General features: G+C 42.7%; 1 protein-coding gene and 1 long non-coding RNA gene across 9 annotated transcripts in view; one reads left to right on the top strand and one right to left on the bottom strand.

Moving 5' to 3' along the window:
* LOC116640749 overlaps positions 1 to 16,881 on the bottom strand; it is a 79,926-nt gene extending 63,045 nt beyond the window's left edge. For 5 of the 7 annotated variants that reach the window (XR_004301055.1, XR_004301053.1, XR_004301052.1 and 2 more), the window contains exons 1-2: positions 16,123 to 16,881; positions 4,085 to 4,173 (exon numbers count right to left, since the gene is read on the bottom strand). This is a non-coding gene — a long non-coding RNA (uncharacterized LOC116640749). Of the gene's footprint in view, positions 1 to 1,899; positions 2,007 to 4,084; positions 4,174 to 16,122 lie in introns of all 7 variants that reach the window. The other 2 variants (XR_004301056.1, XR_004301059.1) reach the window with 2 other exon arrangements.
* GJD2 (gap junction protein delta 2) lies at positions 15,775 to 19,579 on the top strand. 2 transcript variants are annotated; one of them, XM_032417950.1, is made up of 3 exons: positions 15,775 to 16,067; positions 16,788 to 16,954; positions 17,986 to 19,579. In XM_032417950.1, the coding sequence occupies exons 2-3, from the start codon at positions 16,884 to 16,886 to the stop codon at positions 18,878 to 18,880; spliced, it is 966 nt and encodes a 321-aa protein (XP_032273841.1). In that variant the 5' UTR covers positions 15,775 to 16,067; positions 16,788 to 16,883; the 3' UTR covers positions 18,881 to 19,579. The 2 variants fall into 2 exon arrangements, with proteins under 2 accessions (XP_032273841.1, XP_032273840.1); XM_032417949.1 differs by lacking the exon at positions 15,775 to 16,067 and adding an exon at positions 16,128 to 16,173.
* Positions 19,580 to 20,110: the final 531 nt, after the last annotated feature.

Raw genomic sequence — 20,110 nt, 5'->3', positions numbered from 1 at the left:
AAAATCTCTTGATTCTGGTGGAATGAATTTCACCTCCACCTCCTCCTTTTCCTCACAGTCCCAGTCTCACCCAACACTACAATAACTCCCACATATCTTCTCTTGCTCCCGTGTCCTCCCTCTACAAATAATCAAGAGCAATCTTCTAATACTGCAACTCTGATTAATCTCCCCCTGCCAAATAAAACCTTTCAATGGCTTTCTGCCTCTTTGAAGGTAAAGACCAAGCCCTTCAAGCAGCCTGGAAGACCTAAATAATCTGGCCCTCTCTTCTTGTCCAACCCCCTTCTTGTACCCCTTCCCCAGCCATAGCCCTACTGCCTTATGTATGTCTACATCCACTGCCAAGGTTTTGCATATGGTGACCTCTCCATTTAAAGTGCTACCTTCCTCCCCACTCCTGCACTCCTCCACTGCCCTCCTTGAATTTACCACAGTTAAAATTTATGTCTTTAAGAATAATTATTTGATTAACATCTGCCTTCCCTTCAGACCATTAGTTCTGGGAGGACAGGAAACCTGTCTGTTTCTGCTCATTGTATCATCTTCAACACTTAACATTTGGCTTGCCATACAGGTGTTTAAAACATTTTTCAGATAAAAGAAATTTTTTTTCAGTACCAAATTCTTTTGTACTCCTCCTCAGCCCCCTTCTCTGGCTTTTGGTTTTGTTTTGTTTTGTTTTCCATTCTCCTGAAACTGGTGCCTGTTCTTCTGATCCATGATTCTGTGTTTTTTGTTTGTTTGGTGTTTTTGTTTTTGAGTGGGGTTGGGGGCGGTACAGGGAAGGGCAGAGGGAGAAGGAGAGAGAGAATCTTAAGCAGGCTCCATCCTCAGTGTGGAGCCCTACATCCTTCTCCTCAAAAACATATTTTGCTCTCCCTCTCCCTACCTGGGGCTCCATCTCACGACTCTGAGATCATGACCTGAGCCAAAATCAAGAGTTGGACACTTAAATGACTGAGCCACCCAGGCACCCTTGATTCTGTGATTTTTATACATTTCCCAAATATCTATATATCTGCTAAATATCCCTGTAGAAAACATAGGTTATGGTTTCCTGTGCTTAACTTTTATACAAATTAAGCCATAGTCTACTTATCACCCTGTTTTTTCACTCAACATTTGGTTTTTGAGATCTATTTTTATTGATAGATATAGATATAGATGAAGATAATTTCATTCATTTTTTACTACTAGATACTATGCATCAAATGAATAAATCACATTTTGATACTTCTATCATTGAATTTTGTGGTTTTTTAAATTTACTCTATTTTTTGTTTTGTTTGTTTAGTTTCCGTGTCTTCCTTTACTGACAATTTAGGCTGAATGTTTGTGTTCTCCCCAAATTCATATGTTGAAGCCCTAATCCCCAGTGTGATGGTATTTGGGGGTAGGGCCTTTAAGGGTAATGAGATTTAGATGAGGTCATGAGGATGGGCTCCTCATGATTCGATTAGTGCCTTTATAAGAAGAGACACTGGGGAGCCTGCTTTCTCTCTCCTCCATCTGAGGCATTAGCAAGAAGGTGGCCATCAGCAATCCAGGCAGAGAGCCCTTACTAGGAATTGAATAGGCTAGCAGCTTGATCTTGGACTTCCAAGAACTAAGAGAAAATGAATTTTTGTTGTTTAAGCCATCCAGTCTATGTGATGGCAGCCTGAGCAGACTAAGACACTGACTTCTAGTGAATTGATGTTTTCTCTACTAACTTTTTTCTCTAGTAGTCTGGAAGTTTTACATTCCATTTCTATTCATTTGTGTTTGCTCTTAAGCATTTAATACACATTTAACTGAACACAAAGTTATTTTCTATGCCTCCTTGTTAGGGTTGTTTTTTTTTATTTGTTTTTATCCCCACTTTGCCCACAGTAAGTATTTACAGTATATACTTACCTCTATAAACAAGACTACCTTTTTTTTCATAATTTTTTTCTCACATTCCACTCTGGACTTAATTTCTTTCTTGACTGATAGTTCTTCATAATTCTTTCAGTGAAGGTCTATGAAGAGGAAACCCTTTCATTCTTTGTCTCAAAAACATATTTTGCTATCCCTCTCTAATAGAGTTGGGTATATAAGCATAGAAAAATCACTGCAAAGCAGTGCTTCTATCTGGATGGAGAACCTACAGTAGTTCTCTTTAGCTACTTGTATACTCTAGTTCTTCTAAGCTGAATATTATTTGTGTAATTTCTCAAAAGTTAAAAAGTACCCAATGAAACACAGTAAGACATGAAATACTTTGACCACTGGCTCATCACATCAGTGCCAAATCTTCATGTATTCTGATCATGTCTCTGCAAGATTTTCTTTAGGAGAACCACTGAAGGTGATACTGTTGCCATGGTACCACACAAGTAATTCCCTTAGATATTAAAATGGAAGAGTCACGTCACTCTAGGTTCAGGTTTCAGTTACTCGGGGCTGCATTTATTTGCACAACTTCAACACAAATGTGTCTTTAATCCTGCTTTCTACGTGATATTAGAAATTCTCCTCAGTGACGGAATGGAATGGCTGCCTTCATGTGAGACTTGAGGCTGAAGTGTGAAAGAATCATAGCGGGCACCCACTGTACTTGGGAAGTGTGGCTATATCCCCTCTCTGCTTTCAAAGCAGATTTTTTTTATGCAAATAATGCTCCAGTTGGCGTTGAGAGCAGCATCTGTGCATGGGATGGAAATCCAGAGCAGAATCCAGGTCCCCTCCAGAGTCACCAGATTTCAAAGAACAACAGTGAAAATTAGATTTCTAGAGAGAGATCGCAGCCAGTGACACTGAGTTAACATCATTTTTCCAGTTGCTTGAGGAACTGGTCAGCTGGAGAGCTCTGAATTCTGTTCTCAGAGAATTTCAGTTAGTCAATTAGTCCACACTGCTATTTTATTTTTAGCAGATTATGTTTAGATTCTTATTTTCTCTTGGGTTTAGGTTTAAAAAAATTTTTTTTTCTGGCTCCTATCATACTGCATCCTGCAGATTATGTGGGCTCCAAATCAGCTCATCATTGTAGTCAGTAGTTTTTTTAAGAGAAAAAACAAAACAAAACAAAACAAAAATAGCCAAACCACTCTTGATATCAAAACTCATTTAGTAACATGCACCTGCAAACTGGCCATGAAAAAGTCAACAGAATGCAGACATTTTACCTTGAATTCAGTATAGATGCACTGTTTTGGGGATTCTCTTATTGGAGAATACCGATGAGTGCTTCTACATGAAAAATACAATTGTGGGACCTCCACATAATAGATGGGGGAGCACATGCATTTACTCGTGTGCCCTTCTGAGATCTCACTAATAAGATAGTAAAGGGATTTTTAAGAAGACATAATCTATAAAGATAAAGAGAATTGAAAACTGGAAAGCAGATAGATAAGTGATAATATATCTAAGCAGTCATCTGTAGAAAAAGTTGAGCACCAACTATTTTATTCAGCAGAAACTCCCCTCCCCTCTCCGCCTCATAAGGGTTTAGGAACTGGGAGTGAAGAGGGGGTAAGGATGCAACTAAAATCAGAATGATTGCTTAAACATCTATTTAAGAAGAAATTTAAATTCTATTAGCTCCTTCTTCACTCCAAACAGCCAAGTAACTGCCTTTCTTCCATTCTGGCGGAAAACTGTATGAAAACATTTAGCCTCTGGAGAGAGTCTCTGGCGTGGGGGAATTTAGCCATAGCTGATGATGGGGAGACAATATTGAGTGATCAGGTGACCTTTGCACTCTGTTAAAACTGCCAGCTCACCTCTGTCCCTTGGCCCCCAGAATGCTGGAAGCCAGGTCTAAACCCCTCAGGCAAGATTCTTGGTGGCAGAATCTGACCAGCCCAAGAGAAAGAAAAACAAAACAAAACAAAACAAAACAAAACCCAAATCCGAGGTTTTTAACTAAATGGTCTGATGAGATACTAAGGATTTTTCAGCCAAGACTGACATTTCGGGCAGGACAAGTCTTTGCTGTGGGGGGCTGTCGTGTGTATGCAGGATATTTAGCAGCCTCCCTGGGAGCTGCGCACCAGATGCCAGCAGCACAGTTCTACCCTGAAACCCAGAGTCAGCAGCCCCACTCACTCACTTGGATTTTCCAGTCTGTTTCATAGTGCTTCATTCACTCTTAAACATGAGCTGACCACCAAAAGTCAGAGGATACCAGAGGAGGAAAGCCTGTAATGTGAAACATGGAGACAAAAAAAAACTTTAAAAGAAGAGGAAACACAGACCACACAGGGAAAAGAAAACCTCAAAAATTATAGTTATTATCCTGCAGAGAGAGAGAGAGAGAGAAGACAGTGCAAAATAAAACTCTTGCAAATTAAAATTATGATTATAGAAATTTTAAAAATAAAATAAAATGAATGCAAGGAAAAGTTGAGGAAATCTCCCAGAAAGCAGAACAAAGAGAGAATTAAAGAAGAAGATAAAAGTTAGATGACAGGTCCAGAAGGACCAATATCCAAGTGATAAATTCTAACAGGAGAGAACAGAAAAAATAGGGGTGAAGGTCAGGAGGAAATCATCAACAAAATAATCCAAGAACCTTTCTCACAACTGAGATGCATGAAATTGTAGATTGAAAGGGCCTTCTGAATACCTAGCACAGTAGATGAAGAAAAGATCGACATTAAGGCAAACTATTGTGAAACTTAGGAATATTAAGATCAAAGAGAATATCTGAAAAATCTTCTAAGAAAAAGTTGCACACAAGAATGGAAGAATGAGAACGTCTTTGTACTTCAGATGTAATACTGGAAGCTATAAGACCACAGAGGGATGCCTATACATTCTGAAGGAAATGATTATGCAATAGGAGATTGAAGTCAATTACAGACGTGAGAGGTCTCTAACATTTTCCTCCCAGGGGCTCTTTCTCAGAAAACTATTAGAGGAGGTGTTTTACCAAAACAAGGGAGAACACCACAAAAGAAGAAAACACAGGGCAAAACTGCCCACAGGAGAGAGGGGATGGGAATTCCCAGGATGATGGTGAAGGTACCTCCCAGCATGTCAGGTATTCACTTCTCTAATCAGTCCAGATTGGAGAAGTCAGAATGTCCCGGAAGAAATTTCTCCAAGAAAATGTAATTGACAGAACATGTTGTATTCAAGTATTTTGAGAGGTAACTGGGACAGAGAATTTGGGGCTGAAGAAATGATAACTTAGAAAATCAAGCCAACTAAGCAAAAGTGTTCAGACCAGGGAGAATAAAATTTTGCACCAAAAAAGGAGAAATTATGGAATTCTACAAGACTAATTTGGGCGTAGTAGTTACACAACACAATATAAACTCTGACTATCTGGCTCAACAAAATTATGATATAGTTATTTCAGGAAGATGGTAGAACAAGAAGAGTGAAATATGTGGTAGGTCGAAGTGGTAGTGATGGATGTAAATACTGAATCCTCTTTTTCTATTAAGGGAATTTAGATTGTGCCTAATACTTGATCAGTCTTTGAGAAGACATACCTGTGTAGATGTGCACAGATCCTATTTCATAGATGCATGTATGCATTGATTTCATGGTTTCATGCAGTTGGACCAAAAAGTATTGGCTAAAGGATTAGATTTGTGTGGGGTGCCTGGGTGGCTCAGTTGGTTAAGTGTCTGCCTTCGGCTCAGGTCATGATCCCAGGGTCCTGGGATTGAGCTCCGCATTGGGCTCCAGCCCCTCATTGGGCTCCCTGCTTAGCCGGGAGTCTGCTTCTCCCTCTCCCTCTGCCCCTCCCCACTCCCACTCATGCTCTCTCTCTCAAATAAATAAGTAAAATCTTTTTTTAAGAAAGCATTAGAGTTGTGTTGTGGTTCTTGGCTTAGCCATTTCCTACCTGTATGAGTTGAGTGGGTCATTTTAACGTCTCTAAGCTTCTAAAATGGAAGATTGTATTCAATGAACAAGCAATGATTGAGCAATTCCCATGAGTCCTGGGGTAGGAAGATGAAAGATACAATCCTTGACTTGGAATCCAAGGAGGGAGGCAGACAAGGAAGCTGATGGGATATGTGCAGAGTACTGAGGAAGCACAAAGGGGCAAGTGCAGACTGACATTTATTAAGCACTTACTGTGTGCCAGGTTATATGTCATGTAGTGCTCCCAGCAACCCAGTGATACTATGATTAATTTTTCAGTGAAGGAAATCAACACTCAGAACCCAAGTGGTACAGCTAGAAACTAGCAACAGAGCAGGATTTAGGCCCAAATCTTTCATGCTATCATGACATTCTCTCTTTAGAAACATGTGCCCCCTAGAAGACATACAAATGACTAACAGACAAATGTAAAAATGCTCAACATCATTCAACATCAGGGAAATACAAATCAAAACCACCATGAGATATTACCTCACACCTGTCAGAATGGCTAAAATTAACAACTCAGGAAACAACAGATGTTGGTGAGGATTCAGAGAAAGGGGAACCCTCTTACACTATTGGTGGGAATGCAAACTGTGCAGTCACTCTGGAAAACAGTATGGAGGTCCCTCAAAAAGTTAAAAATAGAATTACCTTATGACCCAGCAATTGCACTACTAGGTATTTATCCAAAGGACGCAAAAGTGCTGATTCAAAGGGGCACATGTACCTCAATGTTTATAGCAGCAGCATCAATAATAGCCAAATTACGGAAAGAACCCAAATGTCCATTGACTAATGAATGGATAAAGAAAACTGGTGTGTGTGTGTGTGTGTATACATAAAATGTAATTTTATATACATATATATGTATATATAATGTAATTTTATATATGATGTAATTTTATATATATATGGAATTTATATATATATAATGGTGTGTATATATATATATATATATGCATATATACATGTAAGAATATTACTCAGCCATCAAAAAGAATGAAATCTTGCCATTTGCAGCAATATGGATGGAACTAGAATGTATTATGTTAAGCAAAATAAGTCAGTCAGAGACAAATATCATATGATTTCACTCATATGTGGAATTTAAGAGACCAAACAGATGAATATAGGGGAAGGGAAGGAAAAATAAAATAAGATAAAGACAGAGAGGAGGGAATCCATAAGAAACTCTTAACTACAGGAGACAAACTGAGGGTTGCTGAGTGGGGGGAACAGGGTAATTGGGTGATGGGCATTAAAGAGGGCACTTACGATGAGCACCGGGTGTTATATATAAGTGACAAATCACTAAATTCTACTCCTGAAACCAATACTACACTGTATGTTAACTAACTTGAATTTGAAAGAAAAAGAAAGAAAGAAAGAGAAAGAGAAAGAAAGAAAGAAAGAAAGAAAGAAAGAAAGAAAGAAAGAAAGAAAGAAAGAAAGAAAAAGAAAGAAAGAAAGAAAGAAAGAAGAAAGAAAGAAAAAGAGAGAAAGGAAGGTGTGCTCCCTAAGGGGCACCAAGCCTAGTCAAGAAAAACGTTAAGGTCAGAAAGGATTCCTGAGAAGGTGGCGCCAGAGGTGAGAATTGATGGATTCTGCTTGCCATGGAAAAACCTGGGTACTAAATCTCTCTCTCCTGGACCAATATTCTATGGCTGCTCTATTTATGAAGTTTTACTTAGTAAATATTTGAGTGCCTATTACATTCCATGTATTGTGCTAGGTACTGAAGGATATAAAGGTAAAAGCAAAACAAAACAAAAATAAAACAGTTCCTGTTCTGGAAAAGTTTACGGTCTATTGGTGAAGACAATTATTATTCAGCATGGGAAATTCTATGCTGGGAGCACCTAACAAAATTGTGCAGGGCATATGGTGGGGAACAAGGGGGTCTTCCTAGAGGGCACATAGCTGGACTGAGTCTGGAGGAAAAGTAAGTGTCGGGAGAAGACAGAGGAGCAAGGTCAGCCATGTGGAGCATCACAGCGCCCTATCAGTGCAGAGTATTTCAGGAACTCACCTACTGCTTGTTGTATTTATTCTTGGCCTGCCAAGTAGGTTTGTGAATATCTTCAGTGATAACAAACCCATTCTTTGAAGGGGGATTTGGTTTTGTAAAAAACCAAAAGTTACTGGATATTTATGGATAACACAAGGAAACCATCCAACTTGTATGCTGGAAAAGCAGAAGGAACCCGAATCCCAGCTCACAGTTGCCAAGAAACTCTACACGATGCAGGTGCAAATCATTTTTCCCCCTCTTTTAAATTCAGATTCATTAAAATATGTATTTTCAGAAGCCTCTAATGAAAATAAATTGAGTAATCAGGCTGGCTCACACAACTTATAGTAAAAAACGAGGTGCAATTTTTTCAAGTAATGAGAATCTTTTTACATGCTAACAAGGGGTGCTGGAGACAATTCTAAAAGAGGATTCTCAGAAATAGTTTGAGTTATGGCACCAAATTTGGAGTATATTTATATTCTCCCAGGAAAACAACTTTCATCTGTGTTCTTTTCCCCAGGATTTGTTTATCAACAGCAGTGTTGATCTCCTTAGTTTCATTTGATTGCGAAGCCATCTTTAAACAATATTATTCAAAATAACTGGGCAAAATCACAAGAATTTCCAGAATATTAATGTCCTCTTCCTCTTCCAAAGAACCCTACCCTCCACCTGAACTTTTCTCTGGCCTTTGCTGAACTGTAGAACTGAGGCAAAACATGCCTTTCACTCCCCAACCCTTACTCACAAAGCAAGGCAGCCCTTCCCTGCCACATTATACATTGGGGCTGCATATTTCAGAGCTATCCACTGGTAGCACTTATCACAGTTTTAAAATTACACATTGCTATTGACTCATTTGTATATATCTCTCCTACTAGATTTTAAACTCCGTGAGATCAGGGACTATATCGTTTTACTCATTACTGTATCCTCCTGGCACGTACTGGGCAACGAGTAAATCTTCACTGAGCAAACAAATGAATGTTTGGGCTAAGAATCTATATGTACAAAGATCAAAGATCAAATATTAATGGGTTGGTGGAATTTGGTTGTAACAATGTACATATATGTATGTGTGTATATATATGTATTTGTCGATTTTTAAATGTTTACTCTAGTAACATAAAAGGGTAGGAGAGAATATAACTAGTAGATAAAGAGTGGGCACCATCCTATTTATTGGCTCATCCATTCTTCATTCATTTTTGTTCATTCAGATGTCACAAGATGGAAAAACATCCTTTTTATTTGAACAACTGGCATTATAAAATTTCCTTAGGAGAACAGTTTTGGTTGCAAGACTGTGATTAAAGATTCAGACTAAGCAGTGGGTCCCCTTCCCCTGACCTTTCCCTACTCCACCAAGCAGTGGCAGAAAAGTACAGTCCAGGCATATGGCTTTCCGACCATCTGACCTTTGCAGAGAAACTAGAGAAAACAGCAACTAACTCAGCTCTTTGGTGCTCTTAGGTGATCTCTCTTGTATACCAATTGTCACAACTTGTTTATTAACATGAATTATGTGACATTTTTATTTTTTTTAAAGATTTTATTTATTTATTTTAGAGAGAAAGAGAACACATGAGAGCATGGGGAAGGGCAGAGGGAGAGGGAGAGAGAGAGAATCCCAAGCAGACTCTGAGCTGAGCGTGAGCCCAACTCGGGGCTCAATCTCACGACCCTGAGACCATGACTTGAGCTGAAACTGAGATTCAGACACTTAGCCAGCTGAGCCACCCAGGTACCCCTATGACAGGACATTTTTAAGTGGAGATGACTACTAAGTATCTAACCTGGGGAAGTCTATGCTTTTGACTGATATATCTATATTATAGATAACAGGAAGCAAAGTTGAAATTTTATTATAAACAATAACATATTTGATGTACACTCTTACTTTAATGGAAGACCACCCCACCTCTGCATGCAATAGAAAGAATAACTTAATTATTGACATCATGAGAGAAACAGTGATGCTGGAGAACAAAATATATGGACTGTTCTTCTTGTGCTCTGAATAAAAGATGTAATCGGATGCAATCATTTCATTAATACACACATGGCCCTGTGCTGGAAATACGAGGACCAGATGGTCAGGAGTGGACTGAGATGAAATGAGATGGGTGTTTGCAGTTTAGCAACTAACTACTTAGCCCGTATGGATTATACTAAGTACTTACAGAACCACAGGAACACATTTTCAGAATGAAATTCTGGCTTTATGTCCAGAAGCACCATTCCCAGCATGAGGAGAAAACCTATTTTATTGGGCTCCCGCAGGGCTGTTGTGCCTAAGAAGTTGGTGGTGGGTATTATTGCACTAGTGTTCAAACCTGACTGCATATGGAATCGCCTGGAGAGTTTTTGTTTTTGTTTTTGTTTTAAATATCAGTGCATTGGGCTCCCCTCCAGAAACGCTGCTTTAATTGGTCTGGGATACAACCTAGGCATTGGGATTTTTCCAAAGCTCTCCAGGTGATCCTAACGTACAGTAAAATTTAAGAACCATTGTGTTAATGTAATTCCTGTATTTCCACAAGTAGGACCACTTTACAGATCAATAAAAGAAGCAAGTACTTGTGTGGTGTGATTTGAGGAGGCTCAGAACATCCCTTACCCCCAAATAGCGGTTCTCTTCTTCTGTACGATGTTTGGAAAACTACCTAGAAAATTTCATTTCTTTGAATACAGGCTTTGCAAGTTAAATGAGGATAATTCCTCTGAGAAGGATAATACATTAAGTGGTTATCAGTTATTAACACCCTGGTACTCTTGGTTATCGGATTACTTTCCTTTATGGTGGTTGAGTAAAGGGTGGGGAGTGGGTGAGGTACACGGTGGGAGGCTCAAAGGTCACGAGGTTGAGGATTCCAGAGGAGTTCCAGGGATGGGAGGTATGACCAAAGGCCGTCTATAGTCAAGGTGAGCTGATGATTTTATAACAAAAAGAGAACTTTGGTGTGAGATTTTGCAGGTCGGCGAAGATTGTGAACTGGATCAAATGGGCAAGTTGGGAGTCTGTGGTCTTGACAAATCCTTGGCTGACTATACTGCAGTGAGTAATGAGTGAGTGATAGCTTCTTTCCAGTCTCACCCCAGGTCCAGAAACAAGAGGCTTTCCATACCAGACTTGGATTTGGTGCCCAAAAGTGATCAGAAGGCAGCTAGGTAGACAAGAGCTAGAAAATCACAAAGGCCTCAGGGTTGGGTAATGCCGGAGCCTTGGCAAAAAAACAGAAACTGGCTGATTTCAGAGGGTCAAGATAGCAGGCAACCAGGAGAATCCAAATATGATTATGAAAGCAAGAAATAACCTTGAAAATAAGCACCAGATCTTATAGAAGATTCCTTTCAGGATAAATATCAATTCCACATAATTATCTTGACTATGGATATGAAGCAACAGGATGAATCCAACTTTTAGCAGGAGCACACTGATATGGAAGACGTGCAGGAAGGGTGCATGTGAGAACTAACTTCTATTCTCCCAGTTTAACAAATCTGCCAAGGGCCGGTCCTACCGCACGTGCATCTCCCTTGTCATTTCCTCATCTCCTTTATACAGCCTGGAAATGCACTCAGCTGGAAGTCCAGCTATATCCTGCTTGGCTGGGATGCTGGCTGGACAGCGACAATGAGAGTGTGAAAAGGTGGGGGTGCCCAGACCCCAGGCAGGCTCTTCTGCACTGTAGCTGAATGACTTTTGAGTAGTGTTGACTTAAAAGAAATCTCTTCCTGCAGGTTTAATAAGCCCCCCTGGGAAGCTCCTGATGTGAATGGGAATCACGACTTGACATGACGTGAAAGATTATGTGTCAGCAGGGCTGATTCGATTCTAAATGGATGTTAATTTATTTGCTGTGATTCCACGCATCTGCTTTGGCCACAATGTCATATTACGTTAATCCCTGAGATGTTACTACACATAGGTATATTCTCTATATACAGGGTGGGTGGGGAATGGGGAATTTGTACATGTGAGTTTTAAAAAGGGAAATAAAAAAAAATAAAAATAAAAAAATAAAAAATAAAAATAAAAAGGGAAATATACCCTTTTGTTCAAAGGACTAACACACAGAAGATGTTCAATTTCCCCACTATTTAGATACATGGTCTCCTGGGGCTAAGACACAGCTTCACATTTGGGACCATGAGATTGAGGAATAGTTCTGAAGGTAACAGGCTCTGGGAAGTCCTAAGCCACACAGCAAGCCACCATATTCAGGGCTACTTATAACTGTGGGTTGGACAGCTTTACTCCTACAGGAAACACTACTCTGTGATTTTTGTCTGGACAGCAAAAACAGAAGTACTTCCCTAAACATTTGGGCTGGGGCCTATATGTGGGTAAGGAAGCACAAAAGAAAAAAAAGAGAGAGAGAGAGAGAGAGAGAGAAATCACTTCGCAGCAAAGAGGAGTAGATTTCATTGGCCACTTAGGTTTTTTAAGTCTCACAAGACAGGTTGGGTTTGCCCCCTCAGAAGAAAATTTGATGGTTTCATTAGGAAACAGATGTATATAGGCCACTGGGGGAAATAAAGCTCAGTTAATCTTAGCTGTTTGTGAATGAAATGTGGAGGACTTTAACACAAAAGCCAATCCCAAACTGAACGCAGTCCCTTCTGAGCCACACAAATCCTGGAGGCTACAGATGCTGGCGCTTCCCAGAATCTGTGGTCAGCCTCCTGGGCTGCCTTGCCTCTCTGATGGGGCAGCGCAAGGCTTGCAAGCTCAGCAGCATTCCCTGGGTTAGTGCAGTGGGTGATGGGACCACAGTGAGTGAAAGCAGCACCAAGTGAGAGCAGGGGGCTGGTGGTTAGCAAAACAGCTTTCTAGTAAGGGGCACAGGTGGCCCCAGGTGTGAAGGGACTTTCCCTTAGCAAAAGGGAACCCCTTTCTCCTCTCAGTTTGAATGTAACTTATGATCACAGGGGAGCCAGGACCCACCTCTACTCAGGGAATGTGCTGGTTTCCCAAGTTGAGGAGAATAGACAGCCAGAGTAGCCACCCTACTCCTTCACTGAATTTAAGTCTCCACAATGCTAAAGACACTGTGGAAAGTACCATGACCTATATAAGGCGTATCTTCTGCTCCCCGAGAATTTACAGTCCAGTGAAGGAGAGGCCAATAGATTCACTTTCCTTCTTACACCTTCGACAAAGTGCCTAGGGGGGTTTCCTTTACCAAATGTTTGAAGCTGCAAAGCTAACAGGTTCACCTGGGAATCTGTGGTTAAGAAGAGAATGAAATTCTAAGCACATATAAGATTAAGAGCAAATCCAGATACACCCATGTAGTAAAATGAATCATTGTCAGTAACTCTCTATTCTCTCCTTATATTAGAATATTCATGCCCTTTGCTATGTGCCTTTACAGTTTTCTCCACTAATTGTAGAGAATATTTTTCCTGTTCTATTAATGGAAATTACTGTTTAGTAAGACATTGGCCTTTGCAAAGCCAACAATCCAGGTATTACTTTCCTTTATATATGTACTGGTTGGTATGTCCCCATGACCCAAACCAGTTTAATTCCCTTTTTCTTCTTCAAAGATCATATCTTCCATCCTTTGAAATTATTTGGTCTTCTCCTCTAGGACTCTTAAATAGCACTTTCTTTATAGTTTTTTCCTTACTTGTATAACTTTAAGCAATCCACCTAATCTGGGGGTCAATTTTAACATCTGTGAAACAGGTGATAGGATCTCCTGATTTCTAGGACCCTCTCTGCCCTAATACAGAAACAAGAATTCTCAACTTGTTATTGTTATCAGAGTCACTGGCAAGAATTAAATTAAAATGCAGGTACTTAAACCTCACTTCCGTAGATTTTAATGTAGCAGATTTGGGGTGGACTCCAGTGTCTGTTATTTTAATGCATATCCCCCAAATGGTCTAATGTACAAGAAGGTTTATTCTATGAGCTCCATCGTTTTTCATCTAAAACCATGACTTTTGTAGAGGAAGATGAGTTTTAAATAAGAGCCAAAGGAACAAAATTCCCAGTTGACTTAAATGGGGATCTTTGCTCAGAGGGTAATTGAGACAGTGAGAATCAGCTGGATGAGATAACGCTCTGAGGAAATTCAGAAGTGTCCGGCACTGCATAGAACCGCTCCATATTTAATGCAGCACTCTCGGGGCAAATTACTAATTGAATGTGGCGTTGATCAGGCTCAAAAAAGGAAATACAACATAGGAAGTAAAACAACTTACGAGTGATTTTAAAAAAATAAAACAGCTCCGGGCACCTGGGTGGCTCGGTTGGTTGGGTGTCCAGCTCTTGATTTCAGCTCCGGTCATGATCTCAGGGTCCTGGGATCGGCTCCACGATGGGCTCCCCCTTCAGCTGGGGGTCTTCTTGGGGGTTCTCTCTCTCTCCCTTTCCCTCCACTCCTCTCCACTCGCATTCTCTCTCTCTCTCTCTCTCAAATGAATAGATAAGTACTTTTTAAAAAATAAAACAGTTCATTGTTTTCAAGGTGTGGAGGTGAGAAGGTTTTCATATAAAAACAGGCTACCAAATCTAACAGATGAGTCTTTTAAAATATGGGTTCTACGTATAGATGTTTTTGTGTGTTTATATGTGTGTTACCATGTTGAATCTATATGACATATTAAACTATTTTAAAATAACCAACTGATGTAGTCATAACTTAGTGTTTGAAAATTGCATTGTAAGAATATTTAAAATGTATTTCCTGCATTCTATGGCCTTAGGATCATCATCTTCAGGGGTTTGGTAAAACCACATGTATAGAACATAATGATTTTGAGTCGTGCAGCTTATTTTAGGACATTTGAAGATGTTAGACAGATTTCCTATGGGACTGTCTCACTCATTCACCCCTGTCTAAGATACTTTACTCCAAAACTGTCTGCCAAAGGAGAGAATACAGGGAGCCAGGGTCTAAGGAAGCAGGAGGGAAGTCTGAGAAAACCCGAAGTCTGAGCCGGGGGATCACCATTCCATCTGGAAGCGGACTGGATAATAGGATATACATCCAGCCTTATCTTTGTGTCTCTTCTCTGCCCAGCAGGAAAGAAGGAGCACCTGCCTTAACCCTAATGTTCCACTTATACCCTAAACCCTTCCCAGTTTTAGTAGACTCTTTTACTTCTCTGCAGTGAAAAACTGCTTCCTTGGGGTAAAGGTGTCTGGCCTAGGAGAAATCTCTCTCATCCCTCTTGCACTGAATATTGAGTTGTGCCTTGAAAGTCATTTAACACAAAAGTGCAGTGTGAGTGGACTCGAGCCCATGCCTGGTACCCTTCCTCCCAGTCCCTGGGCCACCTGCTACCCAAACACCTTTGCTCTAGAACTGAAAGCTCATCATGGTGTGATTTATGTAATACACTTATGTGCTATGATCCTTGTGGATAATGAAGGCTCCTAGAATGAGTTAGCCACCCTTTTACAAAGTTGTGTTTTTCAAAGGCTGACAGCCACTTACCCATTTTGCTTTGGGTACATTTATATGAATCACTCCCAACTACTGTGTCTCCCTATACTGACCCCTGAGCTAATTAGCAGCCTGGTGTGATTGTTTCTATTTTGTAGCAACCAATTAAGCAGTTGCTCTGGATAGAACGGACAACAAAATGTAAATTTAAAGACAGAAACCAGGATCTGTTGGTTGAGAGGAGAAAGCCAAGACCAGATAAGCGAAGTGAAGATGGGCTGAGATTGTCAGCGGTTTTGTTTCTGATAGTAGAGTACTGGGCCTCCTTAAATTCAGATTCAGACCAAGGTTAACCTGAGAAGTACCCCCATTAGCAAATAATAAACACATAAACAAACAAATAAATAGATTTTTTTTTTTTTTTTTTTTTTTAAATAGCAGAGCATCTGCGTTTGTGCTGGGAGAAACCAGACCTTAAATCGTGGCCACCCACCTGCTCACGCGAGGCACTTCCTAGGTATAGACTTGTTGTGTCCAGACCCCTTCCTCAGAAGCAGCTTCACACCTGCATTTAAGCTTTGGCCTAAATGGACTCTCCTCAGCCTTCCTCACCCCAGCATCGGACCCACGGAGGCACCGAACTGCAGGCTCATTCTCCGCCACTCAGTCCTCTCTAACGGAGATTTAAAAGTGTCCTACCGTCGCTCCCACTCACCTTCCCCCAACCAGCATCCCCATTTAGAGAGGGAATTTTAGTGGTCTCCCCGAAGACAAAGAGCAAAAAGGTGAGGGACGCACGTAGGGAGGCCACACGACCTACTCCCGCTCCTCCCCACTCACCCACGCGTCAGCTCCCGGCTGCCCGTCCTCCTGCAGGGCACTGGCGGTCAGGTGAGGTTACCTGTGCGCCTCGAGAAGCCCCGAGGGGCGCTGAGATCCTTCCTCCCGAGGTCGCCCCCCTCTCCCCGCGCGCGCGTCCCCTGCCCCTCGGGCTCCAGCGCGCAGCCACAGCCGCACGCCGCGCTCGGCTCCCCTCCGCCGACCTGGCGTGACGCAGGCAGAGACTACTTAAGGGCGGATTAGAGGCGGCGGCCGCGGATTCCCGAGCCCGTCAGCCAGCTCCGCTCGCTCCGCCCGGGCCTCGCAGGCGGCAGTCCAGGGGCGCCCGGTGCCCGCTGAAGTGCCAGGCGCGGGGGCTGGTGCCCGGACCCTTCCCTGGCCCCCAACCCCGGGGGTGAGATCTCTCTCGGGCGGGCGAGAGCTCGCGGACCTGCACGCTGCCACCCCCGCCCCGCCCCTCTCCCGGGCATCCGCGGGCTCCGCACCTGATCCCGGGACGGCACGGGAGGTTGTGCCCGCTCTCGCGACCGCGCCAGCTGCCCCATCGGTCGGGGAGCGCTACGATTTCTTTCCTCATTTCCCTCTTTTAAGTGCAATAAAAGGGAGAGGGGATTCTTGGATTTTTTTTTTTTTTAATTTGTTTGCTTCTTTGATCCGGGGTCAAGCGCTCCCAGTCGGGAGGTGCGGCCCAGGGAGGGGCCAGGAGCGGGAACGTGCCCGGTGCTGCCCAGTCTTTGTCTGCTGCCTCCGGATGCACAGCGATGGGGGAATGGACCATCTTGGAGAGGCTGCTGGAAGCCGCGGTGCAGCAGCACTCCACTATGATCGGGAGGTAAGGGCGCTGAGCCGGCCGTCAGCGGGACCCGTCGGGCGACCCCCGGGAGTGCCTTCTCACGTCCCGACCGAGCCCCGACAGCCCCCAGCCCATCCACTGCCCTCTTCCCATCCTCTTCCGTCTGTGCGCTTGTGTCCCTGTTTAATTGTGCACCCCGTGTCCAGTGATGTCCCCCTCCCCCAGCTGCTCCTGATCAGCTCTCCATCCCTTCCCGCTGAAGCACCAACGGGGGGTTGATCCTTCTCCCCTTAGAAAAGGAGTTGTTGGCTCAGTCGTGGTACCCCCACTCTCCGGAGTCAGAGCCTATCTCCATCCGGTTCCCTAAATAGAATCTACAAGGAAGGCAGGGTTGTGTTTGGACAGAGAAGGGCAAATGGGGAGATGGATTTGCTCTTCGGAGCAGATGTATCTTTCCCCCCAAAATATTTATTAAACTAAACTGATTTGGCTGTTAAAACTTACAGTATCAGAAACGCCCACTCCCAATTGATACTTTTGTGTCTTTATATATAAAGACACATATATTCATATGTATATACACTATATATATATCTATGTATATATGTGGATAGATATTCATAGCTATCTGTTTACATAAAGCATTAAGTTCAATATTTATACTGAGGGTAAACTAAACATCCACTTGGGATAGTTATATGCACACTCTGTGTATAACTTTGAAACATGTACTCTGTTCAGATATTCCATGTGCATTTGCCATATCCAGAGTGAAGGTGTGTGTCTTTTGCCTCTGTACATTCCATGTATACAGATGAAATCTATCTGTTGCAATACACCATGTCCAGTGTATGGAGGTATATACACTTGAGACCCTTGTAATATGAAGTGTTCTCAGTCTACCAGCAAAAAATATTTCCTAGATTCCCAGCTCAGTACCACACAGGGATGGACAGCTCCCCAGTCAAAGGACTGGCAAACATAAGGAGCAGGGAAAGGAGGAGCAGGGGTTTCCTAAGTCAGTGACTCAGCCCTTGAGAACCTTTCTCCCTCCCTCTTCCCCTGCTCAGGATCCTGTTGACTGTGGTGGTGATCTTCCGGATCCTCATTGTGGCCATTGTGGGGGAGACGGTGTACGATGATGAGCAGACCATGTTTGTGTGCAACACCCTGCAGCCCGGCTGTAACCAGGCCTGCTATGACCGCGCCTTCCCTATCTCCCACATTCGTTACTGGGTCTTCCAGATCATAATGGTTTGTACCCCCAGTCTCTGCTTCATCACCTACTCTGTGCACCAGTCTGCTAAGCAGCGAGAACGCCGCTACTCTACAGTCTTCCTAGCCCTGGACAGGGAACCCCCTGAGTCCATGGGGGGTCCTGGAGGAACTGTGAGTGGAGTCAGTGGTGGTGGCAAACGAGAAGATAAGAAGTTGCAAAATGCCATTGTCAATGGGGTGCTGCAGAACACAGAGAACACCAGCAAGGAGACAGAGCCCGATTGTTTAGAGGTTAAGGAGCTGACCCCACACCCATCAGGGCTGCGCACTGCAGCGCGATCCAAGCTCCGAAGGCAGGAAGGCATCTCCCGCTTCTATATTATCCAAGTGGTGTTCAGAAATGCCCTGGAGATTGGGTTTCTGGTGGGCCAGTACTTTCTCTATGGCTTCAGTGTCCCAGGGTTGTATGAGTGTGACCGTTACCCCTGCATCAAGGAGGTGGAATGTTACGTGTCCCGGCCTACTGAGAAGACTGTCTTTCTCGTGTTCATGTTTGCTGTGAGTGGCATCTGTGTTGTGCTCAACCTGGCGGAACTCAACCACCTAGGATGGCGCAAGATCAAGCTGGCTGTGCGAGGGGCCCAGGCCAAGAGGAAGTCCGTCTATGAGATCCGCAACAAGGACCTGCCCCGAGTCAGTGTTCCCAATTTTGGCAGGACTCAGTCCAGTGACTCCGCCTATGTGTGAAGGGGCAGGTTTGGGGAAGGCCTGGGGAATGAAAAGGAGCCCCGAGGCAGATGACTGCTCAGAGAGTGACTGCATCTGCCCTCATTTACTATTGAGATGTAGGACAAGACTGGATAAGAGAAGACCTTGCATCAATGGGAGAGGAGAGAAAGTAGAACCATTACCACACGTCACACCATTGGTTCCAACAGAAACCATCAGGTTAGAGTGAGGAGAAGGATGAGTGGGGCTTCTTTGGGCCCTCTTCATTTATGGCCCAGTCTGATCCTAATAACAGTGTACTTGAACAGCTACCAAGTAGGACTTAGCTCTGCTGAGCTCTATATCCTGGTGAACGGTGTGAGACAAATACTTCATTGGTACAAAATTTGTGACCTATCTCAACACAACCCTTCATCCCGGGCTGCAGGACAAACATCCTTGAGGCATCTTCCATGTACCTACCCCGTCAGCATGCCCCTCTCCCTCAACCCAGGATAGCATGCCAGCTTTTTTTTTCTGAATCTGGCCTTACAGTAGACCTAATATGGTTTATCTGCAAGCTAGAGGGAATTACAGGGGGTGCTTTTTGGAGAATGGCCATGGCAGAGGTTTGCATTAAAGCTCCATCTGACTAGCCCTTAGTCATTATGAAAACCTTCGGAATGTCTCAGTATTTCCAATTTTCTAACTCAAACTGCACTGGTGCTGTTTCTTAGGGGCAGGGGTTGGGTGGGAGGGAGGGGATTGCAATATGCAGCTATAACACTTCTGTGAAATGGTTGTTGCACTGTTAGGCATGTGGTTATGAGCTTTGGGATATTTCTGCCTTCCAGCTTGTGGACTTTGGCTAGCATTAAAAATATTTTGTCGCTGTTGTTAATATCAAGGGTGTCTACTTGAGCCACAGAATTTCTAACTGGTGTATTTCACTCATTTTCTTACATAGTTTCATTCTGCAACACAGCTGCACTTCATCTTGCCATGGTTTGAATTTACCTGTGTGCTCACACCAGAGACCTTAATCAGCCCATGTGAATCCCAATTTATTATTTTATCAGTTATTTCTGCAACACACACATGAGCCCTAGCTTGAGAAACCTGGAATGAAACACTATTGGCTAACGTGTGTTTACTGATGTTTATTTGAGACATATACCAAAGGTTCAAAAACCTATTTCTTCGGACTGTGAATATGTTTCCTTCTCTTTGCTCTTATTTATTTAAGTGCCATACACTACCTTTCACATC

This window comes from Phoca vitulina, unplaced genomic scaffold (genome assembly GCF_004348235.1).
Source record: "Phoca vitulina isolate PV1807 unplaced genomic scaffold, GSC_HSeal_1.0 scaffold20, whole genome shotgun sequence".
NCBI lineage: Eukaryota > Metazoa > Chordata > Mammalia > Carnivora > Phocidae > Phoca > Phoca vitulina.
Note: the sequence above shows the minus strand (reverse complement) of the source record. Positions and strands in the feature narration are given on the sequence as shown.